The 14,994-nt window shown below is 41.6% G+C and overlaps 2 protein-coding genes across 4 annotated transcripts in view; one reads left to right on the top strand and one right to left on the bottom strand.

Moving 5' to 3' along the window:
- kcng4 (potassium voltage-gated channel modifier subfamily G member 4) overlaps positions 1 to 14,994 on the top strand; it is a 383,395-nt gene that overhangs the window by 172,655 nt on the left and 195,746 nt on the right. The gene's annotated exons all lie outside the window — the stretch shown is intronic.
- The window catches only part of crispld2 (cysteine rich secretory protein LCCL domain containing 2), a 39,431-nt gene that overhangs the window by 10,511 nt on the left and 13,926 nt on the right, over positions 1 to 14,994 (bottom strand). For all 3 annotated transcript variants that reach the window (XM_003228296.4, XM_008121900.3, XM_016997881.2), the window contains exons 3-11: positions 13,356 to 13,474; positions 9,963 to 10,095; positions 9,731 to 9,846; positions 7,119 to 7,219; positions 5,403 to 5,564; positions 4,724 to 4,784; positions 2,457 to 2,523; positions 2,038 to 2,168; positions 1,870 to 1,913 (exon numbers count right to left, since the gene is read on the bottom strand). In XM_003228296.4, coding sequence (XP_003228344.2) covers positions 1,870 to 1,913; positions 2,038 to 2,168; positions 2,457 to 2,523; positions 4,724 to 4,784; positions 5,403 to 5,564; positions 7,119 to 7,219; positions 9,731 to 9,846; positions 9,963 to 10,095; positions 13,356 to 13,474 — 934 coding nt within the window. The remainder of the gene's footprint in view (positions 1 to 1,869; positions 1,914 to 2,037; positions 2,169 to 2,456; positions 2,524 to 4,723; positions 4,785 to 5,402; positions 5,565 to 7,118; positions 7,220 to 9,730; positions 9,847 to 9,962; positions 10,096 to 13,355; positions 13,475 to 14,994) is intronic.

Here is a 14,994-nt window from a genome sequence, read left to right as displayed (position 1 = left end):
TGTTACTAGATCTAAAGATGAGGAGGAAACAAAGGCTAGATGTTGACATCTGGAGAAGTTCAAGGAAAAGAGGGTCACCATAAGGACTTGGTAGCTACTCAAAGATGACAGATACAGAGCTTAGAGAAGTGACATTTTGGAGTATATATTTCCCAGAATTCCCAAGTAGCAACAAGAACAACATTATCATACAGTGGTGGATATATATGAGGAGCAACTTCACTTCCAGATAATTTGGATAAGTTTGGATGGTTTGGAGAAGGCATGGGCAAACTTGGGCCTTCCGGGTGTTTTGGACTGCAACTCCCACCATTCCTAACAAGTTTGCCCATGCCTGGTTTGGAGGGTTCCATGAGATACATTTTGGGGCTCCAAGGGTATAGATAGTAGGCATGTGCAATCCATGAAAAAAATTATTCAATACTCACTCCAAAAGTAGGGGGTGCTGGCGCTTCATTTCTAAAGTCATTTCTGAATTTTGAAGCAAAAATTTCGGAACTTTCCAAAAATTCAGAATATTTGTAATTAATTCGTTAACGGTGGATGCGCATGTGCAGTAGCGAAAAACAGCACTGGAGGGGGGAACTTTAGAGGACTCTCCCACCCTCATTTTTTGAGCAATCCTGATAAAACTTGGTAAAGAGGTAGAAGACATTGACCACTGCACCTTTTCCATCTAGGAAAAGATTATGCAAGCTGTAGTCCAAAGATGTTATTGTATTGTAAGCTCTGGCCTGGATTCAGACCCTATTTGGTACATTTGCTCCAAAAGGAGACAATCGTTTGAATGTTTTGCCCAAAAGACTTATTTTTTCCCCTTCCTTCCAAAAATACGACAAATTACAAAACTGTGTTTCCATTTAAAATGAGACTGGGGAGATTTCAGGCGGTCCTTCCTGGCAGGTCTTAAATCAAACCCTAAATTTCAGAAAGCTCTCCATGGCACGGCTTCTGAAGCGCTCCACTTTGACTTCCTTTTGTTCAAGCAAACAGAGATCTGGCAGAAAAGCGTGTTTGGCCTGGATTGCAACGGAAACCGGGCGGGAAAAAATGGCTGCATTTTGGGGACAATATCCGCCCTGTTTTGTGTTTGGAGATGCCTCGCTTTGCTCCTCTCGCCATCAGGAAGGCTGTTTTCACAAAGACATGAAAGGGGCAAATGGAGGGAACAGGACAACAAAGGGAACAACTCATGGCGGTTGGAGCTAAATTGGAGGATACGCGTTGGGCCCGGCCAAGTGGAAATGATTGGCCTTTTCTTCTGAAGGCTGGGTTTTCTCTTTGAGGTTGAGGGCTTTTTAAAGAGAACGGGAGGAAGGAAACGCACGCGGATTAGATAAACCCTATTATGCTAATTCTGATGATAATTTAAACATGCGCTGGTTCAGACCATGTTCATTTGGCATGGCTTTAAAACACTTCTCCAAGGCTGAATCCACACTAATTTCTGAATGTGAATGATCTGCTGTTGGATATCGCCTCGTAAGTACGAATTTAACTAATTTTATCCGATTTCCGATGACTAACGAAAAAATTGCACATGCCTACTTTATATGTAACCCTGAAAGAATTTACCTGTCACTTTGGAAACTGCCATATAATGAATTATCTGCTTTTGGATATGACCTCGTAAGTACAAATTTAACTAATTTTATCCGACTTATGAAGACTAACGAAAAAATTGCACATCCCTACTTTATATGTAACGCTGAAAGGATTTACCTGTCACTTTGAAAACTGCCATATAATGAATTATCTGCTTTTGTATATCGCCTAGTAAGTACGAATTTAACTAATTTTATCTGACTTCCGATGACTAATGAAAATATTGCACATCCCTACTTAATATGTAAAGCAAGAAGGACTTACCTGTCACTTTGGACACGACAAAGGCATTGGAAGGCTTGAATTTACTGTGAAAGAAAGAGCAAAGTCAACGTTAGTGAAACATTAATTAGAATCAGGTATAAAGTCCGAATGAGATGGACATAAAGTCCGAATGAGATGGACATAAAGTAGATTTGGGGCAGAAATCACCTTATCGATTCAATTCCATTTCGTGTTGACTTGACAAAGAAGTCTGATCTTCCTTTCCTGGTGATATCGACTAATCCTCCTCGGTTGTCCAACACGCCGGAATGAATGGCAGCCCGACATATGCTGGATGACTGAAAGGAAGCATGTATTTAATCTTTGTAGCCGTTGCCATACCTAGTCACAATAGTAACAAGAAAGCAAACAATGCACACTGATCTTGCTCCAATTTGGTCCAGTGGGAGTGGCTAAATAAACCAGGAAGAGTCCAATTTAGGGTTTGTTTAGCATTGCATGTCAACGAGGATGATTTGCCTTCCCAACAGGCCAGGATTATATACCATGAGGCTGTTTTGTTATAAGAGCAGTTCCCAATTTGGTTTAATTTTGAAAGTTTCCTAAAGTTTAATTATTTTACTTACACTCTCATAGTCGAAGGTCCCAAACACTTTTGCTCTGCTGTTCGAACATCCGGCGGGACAGAGGTATCTAGTGGAACAAATGAATGAGTTATTGGGACAGAAAGTATTTCTCCATCATACGTGAGACTGATCCCTCCATCTCTATTTCTAACACTTAGCTATGGCTTTGCTTCCCAAAACATAGTGGACTAGTTGAACATTGGTTGGTTGCCCATCATTAGAGGGTCTCCACATTGGATTGGTGAGCAATTGCAAGACCATGTTGATGCGTTCCGAGTGCATCTACACTGTCACATTAATGCAGTTTGACACCACTTTGACAGCCAGGGCTCAATGATATGTAATCATGTGAGTTGTAGTTTTACAACTCCCATAATTTAGTGCTTCATCATGCTACACCATTCCAACCCAAAGGCCCAGTTGACCTTAATGTATCTTCCAGATAGTTGACCAAAATTGCATCTCCACTGTAGATTCATGAATGTGGAATGACACCACTTTAACTCAATGTTACTGGATCATGGGATTTGTAGTTTGGTGGGTCTTCAACACTGCTTGGCAAAGAAGGTTGAAGTTCTTATCTAAAGAGTTCTGCTTGGTGGAAAATGTTGTGGAAAATCACTACACATGGATCTTCAAATCAGATTACAGGGGTGAAGCTTCCTTACAAGAGGAAAATTCACAAGCGTCTCCATCTACAGCGAACTCACTGACCTCATTGGTAGCGTTTAGAAAAGCAACCCACGGAGGCGATGCAATAATAAATAAATACCACCTCCAGCTCTGTTCATTCCAAACAACCTTCTCTTTAAGAAGCTGGACGGTGTTTGATTTGGGTTTGGCCGCTTTCTCCACCACCCCCTTAAGCGCCCCACCGCCGACATCACAAAGTGATAAACGGTGCTCTTAATTCCAGCAAAAAAGCCGAGGAAGAGGCAACGGATGGTCCAGCTGGGACAAATAAACGTCACCGGAATGGGATACCGAAAAGTCAGAGCCAATGTTAGATAAATGTTGTCTGAATTGGACAACTATAAGTATCCCGCAAAAACAGGATACTTATTGTTGAGCATTCAGCTCACACCAAACAGAGTGTGAAGTGTCATGTGGCTGGAAAGAATTTAACACTTAAGAGACAAAGAGTTCATCTAATGGGCATTTGGCGCATCAATTCAACCTTTGGATGAATGTTGGACAAATGTTGTCCAAATTGGACAACTATAAGTATCCCACAAAAACAGGATACTTATTGTTGAGCATTCAGCTCACAGCAAGCAGAGTGTGAAGTGTCATGTGGCTGAAAAGAATTTAGTGCTTAGGAGACAAAGAGTTCATGTAATGGGCATTTGGTGCATCAATTCAACTTTTGGATGAATGTTGGACGAATGTTGTCCGAATTGGACAACTATAAGTATCCCGCAAAAACAGGATACTTATCGTTGAGCATTCAGCTCACAGCAAGCAGAGCGTGAAGTGTCATGTGGCTGGAAAGAATTTAGCGCTTAGGAGACAAAGAGTTCATCTAATGGGCATTTGGCGCATCAATTCAACTGTATCGCTTACATTCTCTGCCAAACTAGGGCAGCTGCATTGATATGAAGGACCAGTCCAAAAAAAGTTTGGATTGAAACACAAGTGGATTCTATCAGGATAATCAGATAGCCAAAATGCAGATTCTCATCCAATTAAATAACTTTTCTGCTCCAACCCAGTGGCTCTTATCTTTATTTACATTTCAGAACTTACTCATTACATGGTTGTAGTCAAAAGTTAACATATATATTGTTCTTTACCCCCTAATTAATTCAAACCCAGCCTGCAGTAGTGACATAAAGCCTCGCTTCCTCTTTCAACTGTGCATGCTCGTCGTGTTCTAGTTGTTTTAACTCTTTCATTGCTGGCAGCATGGGTTTTTAACTTAACTTATGCAATCATTTTACTATAACATGGACAGGTTCTTCCTAACCATTGGATCCATGTCATAACAAATACAATACAGTTTATTTAGCATTGAAAAATGCAGAGTGACATCATCATCATCACCATCACCATTATCATAATTGTTTCTGCATGGCACTTATGGTCTCTTCCAACTCAATGATGATGATGGTGATGCGTATCCTGCCTTTATTTCTTGATTGAGAAATGAACAGAAGGTCTTGTATTTTCACAGATGTAGGAATAAGTGAGAAGAGCAAAGAGAGCAATGGGGTTGGACTGGATAGCCCTCGCGGTCCCTTCCGACGCTACGGAGCGAAATAGCTTACCTGTTACACGTCGAGCCTTTGCATTTGTCCCTCATTTTGGTGTCACATTTGATCACTTGGGCTGGAATCAGGAGAAAAGACACAACCGTGAGCTGAGGCCGTTCATGTGGTGGGCAGAAAGTAGGGGAAGGGCCTGTAAATCTCATGAGGAGTGTCACAATGTAAGAAGAATCCAACAATCCCAAAGCCTAGGAGCTTTAGTTTCTAGAATGGATAGGGAGGGAGGGAAGAGAGAGGGAAGGAAAGAAGAAGAGAAGGGAGGAAGGGAGAGAATGAATGAAGGAAAGGAGGAAGCAGAGAAGGAAGGAAGGAGAGAAAGGAGGGAGATAGGGAGGGAGGGAATGAAGGAAGGAGAGAAAGGAAGGACGGAAGGAGAGAAGAAAGAAAGCAAGAGAGGAAGGAAGCAACTGAGAGAGGAAGGAAGGAAGGAAGGAAGGAAGGAAGGAAGGAAGGAAGGAAGGAAGGAAGGAAGGAAGGAAGGAAGGGAGGAAGGAAGGAAGGAAGGAAGGAAGGGGAGAAAGAAAGAGAGAGAGAAGAGAAGAAGGAAGGAGAAAAGAAAGGAGAGCACATTCTACATTCATTCCACAATGTAGATCCGCCCATGGAGACAGCTACCGCCCATGCCAGTGAATTCCCATCATAAACCCCAAGAGGATCTGGATCCCAGGAGGCTCCTTACTCATGTGGGCCAGGGCTGTGCGCGGGGTCTTCTTCTCCGTGGCGGGCCTGGTGGGCTGTGGCCTCGCCCTCTCCGGCACCCACACGTGTTTCTCCTCCGTCACCTGCGGCACCTCCACCTCGTTGGTCTCCTCTCTCTCGGGCTTCTGGGCGTAAGCGTCATCTATATTTTTATTTCCCCAGAAGGGTCACAAAGGAGAAGCATGTTCATGTTTAAGGTCACTGGCACAGAAGGCAAGCTTTCATTTGCTTCTGTGGTTTGGGCACATAAGTTCATTTCTAGTCTGAAGCTTCAAAGACAGAGCAAACATCAAGAGAAGTGGGCCGTTCTCGGCTCAGGTTGGCAGTAGCAAACAAGACCTAGAAGCCAAATGAAAACGTACCACAACCGCCTTCCTTGTCCTTTGTCCACAACATTTGCTACTGAGTGGTATAGTGCCATTGGACATGGAGGTTTCATTCAGCTCAATGCATTGCCAATGAAAAGTTAATCCTAGTTTCAAGGAAGGCTTTTACAGAGCTCTCCAAGGTGCTGAACCCTATCCAAACAATGTTGTTCAGCACTTTGGATATTCCGTTCACCAGTAGCTGCTGCATTTCCCACCCTCGGCTAATACTCAAGTCAAAAGGTTTTCCCAGTTTTTTTAATGGTAAAATTGGGTGCTTTGGCTTATATTCGGGTCAGCTTATACTCAAGTATATACAGATATTTCTTAGTAGAAGAATCCCTCAAAATAACTTTAATTTATTTTCTTAACAGCGATACTCTTTGCAGTATCCTTCTCTGGAGGTTTTGTGTATATACAGTAGAGTCTCACTTTCCCAACATTCACTTATCCAACGTTCTGGATTATCCAATGCAGTTTGCCTCCCGCCCCGATCCACAGCTGTTTCTCTAGGCAGCAAGGAATGAACTTTTTATGGATTTAATTTCCGACAATGTTGCTACTGTAAGTTCATTTAATGCAATTCTATCTTTATTTGTAGCCAATTTGTTAGTACCCAATGTTTTTTTAGTCAATGTTTTCAATATACAGTAGAGTCTCACTTATCCAACATAAACAGGCCGGCAGAACGTTGGATAAGCGAATATGTTGGATAATAAGGAGAGATTAAGGAGAAGCCTATTAAACACCAAATTAGGTTATGATTTTACAAATTAAGCACCAAAACATCATGTTATACAACAAATTTGACAGAAAAAGTAGTTCAATACTCAGCAATGTTATGTAGTAATTACTGTATTTACGAATTTAGCACTGAAATATCATGATGTATTGAAAACATTGACTATAAAAATGCGTTGGATAATTCAGAACATTGGATAAGCGAGTGTTGGATAAGTGAGACTCTACTGTATTATGATGTTTGGGGACTAAATTCATAAATACAGTAATTACTACATAATATTTACATGTTTGGACTGCCTTTTCTGTCGATTTGTTGTAAAACATGATGTTTTTGGTGCTTAATTTGTAAAATCATAATGTAATTTGATGTATAATAGGCTTTACATTAATCCCTTCTTATTATCCATCATTTTCGCTTATCCAACATTCTGCTGGCCTGTTTATGTTGGATAAGTGAGGGAATGTGTATAAGCAGAGACTGGATGGCCATCTGTCGGGAGAACTTGGATTGTGCTATCCTGGACTACATGGCTCTTGGGGTCTCATCCAATTCTATAATCTGATGCGGACAGGTGACCGAAACGCACCTTTGTAGCAGAGGTTTTCCCGGCAGACTCCTCCGTAGCTCGGCGGGCATTCGGAGCACGGCCTGCCGTTCTTGTACGGAGCTTCTCCGATCCAGTTTCCTCTGAAAAGTGAATAGGAAAACGTTCTTTATTTACGTTCTGAAGCATCCACTGTTCGGCACATAACACAGCGTCGCTTCACCAAACTGTTCCAGGCCCAGTGCCCGAACCGTCACCCTCCAAGCACAGCAAACATCCCGGCTATATTTACCCTCCGGTAGGTTACTGTCAATATGGGGAAGAAGGATGACTCATGCCCCGAATGTATATTTCTGTAGCATTTGAGCTGTTGCATGAAAGAAGGCAAGCAAACTGTATTTGCTTCCCATTTTTGGATACATTTTGCAATCAGCAATTCGGCAATTCTTGCAATTATATCCGACTCCGTTTCTTTCCTCGCACAGTCATCCAAGCGGCTGGTTTTCCAGACCTTCTCAGGGTCATTTTTCCCAACATGGAAAGCTCCCAAAGAAATCCAAATATACTGCCCAAGGCATTTGCCAGCATCTGGGAATATTCGCCACACACAGTGTTTTCCGCAGGCTAAACACTCGCTCTTAATGGACACAAATCACTCTCCACCAAATTCATCTTTGTGACGGAGTCCTCTGCTTCGAGCCTCAACTGACTGGGAACGTGCTTGCTGTGAAAACATTTGCCCGGAGCAGACAACCTGCCATTTTGATGCAAACAGATCTCAGACCTGTTCTGCCAAGACTCCAAAAGTTGGCGGAAAAGGTTTGCAGTCGCAAGTGTGGAAAGCAAATGTTGGTTCCGAAACCAGACCCAGTTTCCCAAAGTGAAGAGTGGGGAGTGTCAGTTTCTAAAGTCAAGTTCAGACCATTTCTTGTAACAGGTGGGTTCAAAAATATGGGCAGTTAAGTTAAAGTTAAAACTCTAGTAACTAGAACAGAGCACTCCAAAAGATCTCCAAGATAATGGGTGAGCAATTGGAGGACCAACACGGAATCATGGTTTGGATGTTGGACCATGATGATGGAAATGAGCCCGAATCCTCCTTTGGGCACAGAAACCCAGTGGATGATCTTGGACAAGTGACATTATCTCAGCCTCAAAGGAAGGCAAACCTTCTCTGAACAAATCTTACCAAGAAGACTGTTTGGCAGGATCACCATAGAAATTATGTAAACAACAAAACGGGCATTGAGAATCATACGGATGATGAGCGTGTGGTCCACCTTTTACTTTGGACATAATCCACCATTAGTACAAAACCTGCCTAGACTGAGACAGAAAGATAAACTGAAAACATTTTCTTTGTCTGTATACTGTTAGGTAGATAATGCACAGTTAGATAGAAATGCATTGTCTGCAACCCCATTGTGCATTACTGGTAGGAAAATACAGTTCTAAAGGACATGTGGTCACACATCCACTGAAGGGTTAAGTAGGTGGTGATGTGTAACTTGAGGGACAGGCTAAAGAAGCTGAATTATGACCATGTGACAGGCATGACGAGGATTGCATCATTTCCTTGTCATGACCTTGTGACAGGCATGATGGGAATTGCATCATTTACTTGTCATGATCATATGACAGACATGATGAAAATTGCATCACTTCCTTGTCATGACCATGTAACAGGCATGATGAGAATTGCATCATTTCCTTGTCATGACCATGTAACAGGCATGATGAGAATTGCATCATTTCCTTGTCATGGCCATGTAACAGGCATGATGAGAATTGCATCATTTCCTTGTCATGACCTTGTGACAGGCATGATGAGAATTGCATCACTTCCTTGTCATGACCATGTGACAGGCATGACGAGAATTGCATCACTTCCTTGTCATGATCATATGACAGGCATGATGAGAATTGTATCATTTACTTGTCATGATCATATGACAGACATGATGAAAATTGCATTACTTCCTTGTCATGACCATGTGACAGGCATGACGAGAATTGCATCACTTCCTTGTCATGACCATGTGACAAGCATGATGAGAATTGCATCATTTCCTTGTCATGACCATGTAACAGGCATGACGAGAATTGCATCATTTCCTTGTCATGACCTTGTGACAGGCATGATGAGAATTGCATCACTTCCTTGTCATGACCATGTGACAGGCATGATGAGAATTGCATCATTTACTTGTCATGATCATATGACAGACATGATGAAAATTGCATCATTTCCTTGTCATGACCATGTAACAGGCATGATGAGAATTGCATCACTTCCTTGTCATGACCATGTGACAGGCATGATGAGAATTGCATCATTTACTTGTCATGATCATATGACAGACATGATGAAAATTGCATCACTTCCTTGTCATGACCATGTGACAAGCATGATGAGAATTGCATCATTTCTTTGTCATGACCATGTGACACCAAAATGTTTTCTTAAAACAGTGAGCAGCACAAGGCCAGGCCTTGCAGTTAAACTCTGCTGACTCCTAGAAAAAGACTCTGCAATGTCTTGATTTTCATAATTTTCCCTGAGACAATCAGTCCAGTGCGCAGTGTAGGGAGGGCGTGATAGAGGAAGGAGAAAACTATAAATCACACACTTTTGTCCTCCGACATCTACTTACTTGGGGGAATAGTTGCAGACGAGATAAACAGCATTCTCCCAGAGTTGGCCCCAAACATCCATCCTCGGGCAGACGTGGACAGCGCAGCCCACCTTATTTGTCGTGGCCCAGACTATCTGGATGGAGAAGGGAACAAGGAATTAGTAGTCAAATGCCCCAAATTAAACTGAATAAAAGCAAAGGGATTTCACAGGATCGAATGCAAACTCTGCGGACTTGTGGCCTGCCTTACCTGTGTGTAATGTGTGCACATGGGTCCCGTGCACCTTTCTGGGCACCAAGGGTTGCACTCGTGAGGGTACGGATACGTGTAGTCTTTCACTTCATCATACCAAGACTGGACATGGAAGGTGGGAGGACGTTGCCTACGAAAAATACACACGTTTCGGGATGCTTTGCTGGTTGGTTACACAAAAAGCATTGCTAGCATTGTGATTAAATTCCTTCAGCCTAGATATATATGGCATAGCAATGACTTCCATGTTTAGACTTGGGTCCCACCTCCAAATTATTTCACTTTGTATATGCAAGTATCCAATAATAATAATAATAATAATAATAATAATAACAACAACAACAACAACAACAACAACAACAACAACAACAACAACAACAATGGCTTTCATGTTTAGACTTGGGTCCCACCTCCAAGCTATTTCACTATGTATATGAACGTATCCAATAATAATAATAATAATAATAATAATAATAATAATAACAACAACAACAACAATAACAACAACATATGGCATATCAATGACTTCCATGTTTAGACTTGGGTCCCACCTCCAAATTATTTCATTTTGTATATGCAAGTATCCAATAATAATAATAGTAATAATAACAACAACAACAACAACAACAACAACATATGGCATATCAATGACTTCCATGTTTAGACTTGGGTCCCACCTCCAAATTATTTCACTATGTATATGCAAGTATCCCATAATAATAATAATAACAGCAGCAGCAACAACAACAACAACAACAACAACAACAACATATGGCATATCAATGACTTCCATGTTTAGACTTGGGTCCCACCTCCAAATTATTTCACTATGTATGTGCAAGTATCCCATCATAATAATAATAATAACAACAGCAGCAACAACACAACAACAACAACAATGGCTTTCATTTTTAGACTTGGGTCCCACCTCCAAACTATTTCACTTTGTATATGCAAGTATGCCATAACAACAACAACAACAACAACAACAACAACAACAACAACAACAACATATGGCATATCAATGACTTCCATGTTTAGACTTGGGTCCCACCTCCAAATTATTTCACTATGTATGTGCAAGTATCCCATCATAATAATAATAATAACAACAGCAGCAACAACAACAACAACAACAACAACAATGGCTTTCATGTTTAGACTGGGGTCCCACCTCCAAACTATTTCACTATGCATATGGAAGTATCCCATAATAATAATAACAACAACAACAACAACAACAACAACAACGGCTTTCATGTTTAGACTGGGGTCCACCTCCAAACTATTTCACTATGTATATGGAAGTATCCAATAATAATAATAATAATAATAATAATAATAATAATAATAATAATAATAATAATAACAACAATAACAACAACAACAACAACAACAACAGCAGCAGCAGCAGCAATATATGGCATAATAATAATAATAATAATAATAATAATAATAATAATAATAATAATAATAACAACATCCTAGGTCCTTGGGAAGAGCCTGATATTCAGAGATGAATCCCAGACACTTGGACCTAATGTGCACGTGTGCTGCTATGTACATGTAAATAATAATGTACATAAACAATATCACTGCAAACCCAACTAAGAATCTGGGGCTGTTGGGTTAATTGAGTAACCTGAACTCATTGCATGTTTTTAAAACCAACTTTCAGAGCTGGGCTTGGGTTTATTCATTCTCGGATGGGGAGGGGGGTGGACATTTGCAGGTGCAAAAGCAAAATCAACAACAACAACACTTTATGAAGTCAGAGAGGCATAAATCTTGCCTCGGAAGAGGGACGGGATGGGAACTCAGCCGAAACTCCCATTAAGGTGCCTCGGCAGCCAGTTCTTGTCATTCAGGGAAGGCAAAAACACGCAGCTGGATAAACAAGCACCGCTTCTGAACACGGGTCTGGAGGGAGTTTTCCCTTCGGATTATGCAAAACTATATATCTCGAAATCTTGCAGGGCAGAGAAAGACAGCAAGATGTATGGGGAGGATTAAGCAGGCCTTGCGATGTGGACACTGTGTTCGGATGCCAAATATGGATTTTCCAGTACCGTGCTGCCTGCAACTTGGTACTGAGCTTCCCAGAAGGCATGCCTTCTGACGATTCAGAAGGAAAAACCAAGTAACAGCAGGGGGGAGGGAAGTACTAAGGAGGGAGAACTAAGAGTGCTGGTCCTTCAGCAAACTACAACTCCCACGATTCCATGACATTGAACCACGAGAGACAAAGTGGTCATGGAATCATAAAATCATGGAATCAAGGAATCACGGAATCACGGAATCAAGGAATCAAAGAATCATAGAATTAAAGAATCAAAGAATCATAGAATTAAAGAATCAAAGAATCAAGGAATCAAAGAATCATAGAATTAAAGAATTAAAGAATCAAAGAATCGTGGAATTAAAGAATCAGAATCATAGAAGCATGGAATCATAGAATCATAGCATCAAAGAATCATAGAATCATAGAAACAAAGAATCATAGAATCATAGAAACAAAGAATCATAGAATTAAAGAATCAAGGAATCATGGAGTCATTGAATTAAAGAATCAAAGAATCATGGAATCATGGAATTAAAGAATCAAAGAATCAAGGAATCATGGAATCAAGGAATCATAGAATCATGGAATCATGGAATTAAAGAATCAAAGAATCAAGGAATCATGGAATCAAGGAATCATAGAATCATGGAATCAAGGAATCAAGGAATCAGAGAATTAAAGAATCAAAGAATCATGGAATCATGGAATTGTGGAATTAAAGAATCAAAGAATCATCGAAGAATAGAATCATGGAATCATAGAATCAAAGAATTAAAAAATCACAGAATCATGGAATCAAAGAATTAAAGAATCATGGAATCGTGGAAACAAAGAATCATGGAATCATGGAATCATAGAATCAAAGAATCAAAGAATCATAGAATTAAAAAATCATAGAATCATAGAATCAAAGAATCACAGAATCACAGAATCATAGAATGATAGTGTTGGAACTCTGCCAAACAAACTACAACTCCCACGATTCCATGGCCTTGATCCACGGGAGTTCAAGTGGTGCCAAACTGCATTCATTCTACAGTGTAGATGCACCCAAAGACATTTGTCAATGCAATTGGAAAAATGAGACGAGAGAGAATTACCGTATTCACCTGAGTCTAATGCGGCACCAAATCTAATGCGCACCTCAATTTTCAAAACCCCCAAAAGTATTAACCATATGATGTGAATCTAATGCGCAATCTAATTTTGGGAAGATAATTTAGTCCCTAAAGGGTGAGCATTAGAATCAGGTAACAGATATGTGTCTGGAAGAACGCGCCGGGCACATGCTCTGCAAAGAGAGCTCCGGTTGCGTGAAAGGCTCTCACCTGCCCCAGTGGACGCCCAGGTTCTGGCCGATGGACGGCAGGAGGCTGTGGGGTCCGTGGTCCCAAATGCACTGATGCGCCCAGGACTCGGCTGACCGCTCCAGCTCATCGTCCCAGGTCTGCATGGAAAGAAAGAGAGAGCATTACGACATTATCAATCCATTGATAGCCGACCGCTATCCACAGTTCTCAAGGCGGCACACAATCAAAACGGGTGTGACAAAGAGAAAATAGTGCACAAAATAAACATGATTCTAAAGGCAGAAGATGTGCTGTTTGACCCCAGGGAACACTTTCATGAGTATACCATGGGACGAGGAAAGTGTGGATCAGAAAGTCCTATTCTATAGAACCAGACAGCTTTGAACTTTTGTGGTTTTGTGATATGAAATCCAGCATGTCTATCTTGTTTGCTGTGTCATACAATAAAATAATAGTGATAATAATAACACATATTTCTGATGGTTTTAGGAACCCATTTGGCAGAGAAGGCTGAAGATCTCTCCGCCTGTCCTCTTCTTTTTTTGGCAAATCCTGTCAATGTGGGTGAACTATAACTCCCAACATCTGAGCTCGGTCCCCTCGAAACCCTGAAGGGATTTAAAGTTCTGCATGTTGCGTATTTGTGGCATGTTTACTAGTTGCCTCACCAGTTTGATACAGAGTGCTCTCTGGGTATTGGAGAACTACAACGCCCAGAATTCAACCCTACCCATATTCAATGCCGGCCATGTAGGTAGTGCCAAGTTTGGTGCAGATCCATTGTGGGCTGAGTTCAGGGCTCTCTCTTTGATTTTAGGTGAACTATAAATCCCAGAAACTACAACTCCCAAATGACAAAATCAATCTCCTCCTAACCCCACCTGTATTCAAATTTGTAGGATGTTTGTAACTCGGGGACTGCCTGGGATTTGAACCCATTCTTCGGGGAGTTCCAAAGTTTGGGAACTACAGGTTTCATCCAAGCCAGTGTTGGGGGATTGTGGGAGTGTGATCCTCCTTTTCCCACCTTCTGAACCAAAGGAGTGAGGTCTTGCTGGAAACCTGGGATGGAACTTGGGTCATCCGAGTCCGCCGGCGCTTGGGTGGCACAGCTTTGTAAACCTAAATTATTGCTTTGAGTGAGAAGGAAAGCGCAACAACCCGGCCAGGAAAACTACACTCTCCCAACTTGTTTCCAATTAGCAATTTGGAAACTTTTTGCCAGGTTCCAGCAGAAAAGGGGGAGAGAAGTTTTGCAAATCTCCTGTCCAGAGCAGCCTCGGATATGTTCTTTCTGCATCACACAAAGCGCCATTGAGGTATGCTGCGATTTCCAAGCCCTATTAGGTCAATAGGACTGGATGAAAGGCAGGTTATGAGCCTTTCCCAGGAGAGCCGCTGGGCGAGAGAGAGGTCTGTGAGGTTCCTTCAGGAAAGAAGTCGGCAGCCAAGAAAAGGAAAACACACGCCGAGCAAAGCCAAACATGAGGCAGCAGCCGCGTTGGACGAGTAAATAGACATTGGCCAAGGGAATCGTATGGCAAAGGCACCCACGGCCAAGGAAAATACGGCCAGGTTCTTCACTCAGATGATACAACCGTGGTGGGGCTTCTTGTCCATGATGGGATTAGTCTTCCTATTGGGATGAGGTGGGTGG

Source organism: Anolis carolinensis, unplaced genomic scaffold, assembly GCF_035594765.1.
Source record: "Anolis carolinensis isolate JA03-04 unplaced genomic scaffold, rAnoCar3.1.pri scaffold_9, whole genome shotgun sequence".
Classification (NCBI taxonomy): domain Eukaryota; kingdom Metazoa; phylum Chordata; class Lepidosauria; order Squamata; family Dactyloidae; genus Anolis; species Anolis carolinensis.
Note: the sequence above shows the minus strand (reverse complement) of the source record. Positions and strands in the feature narration are given on the sequence as shown.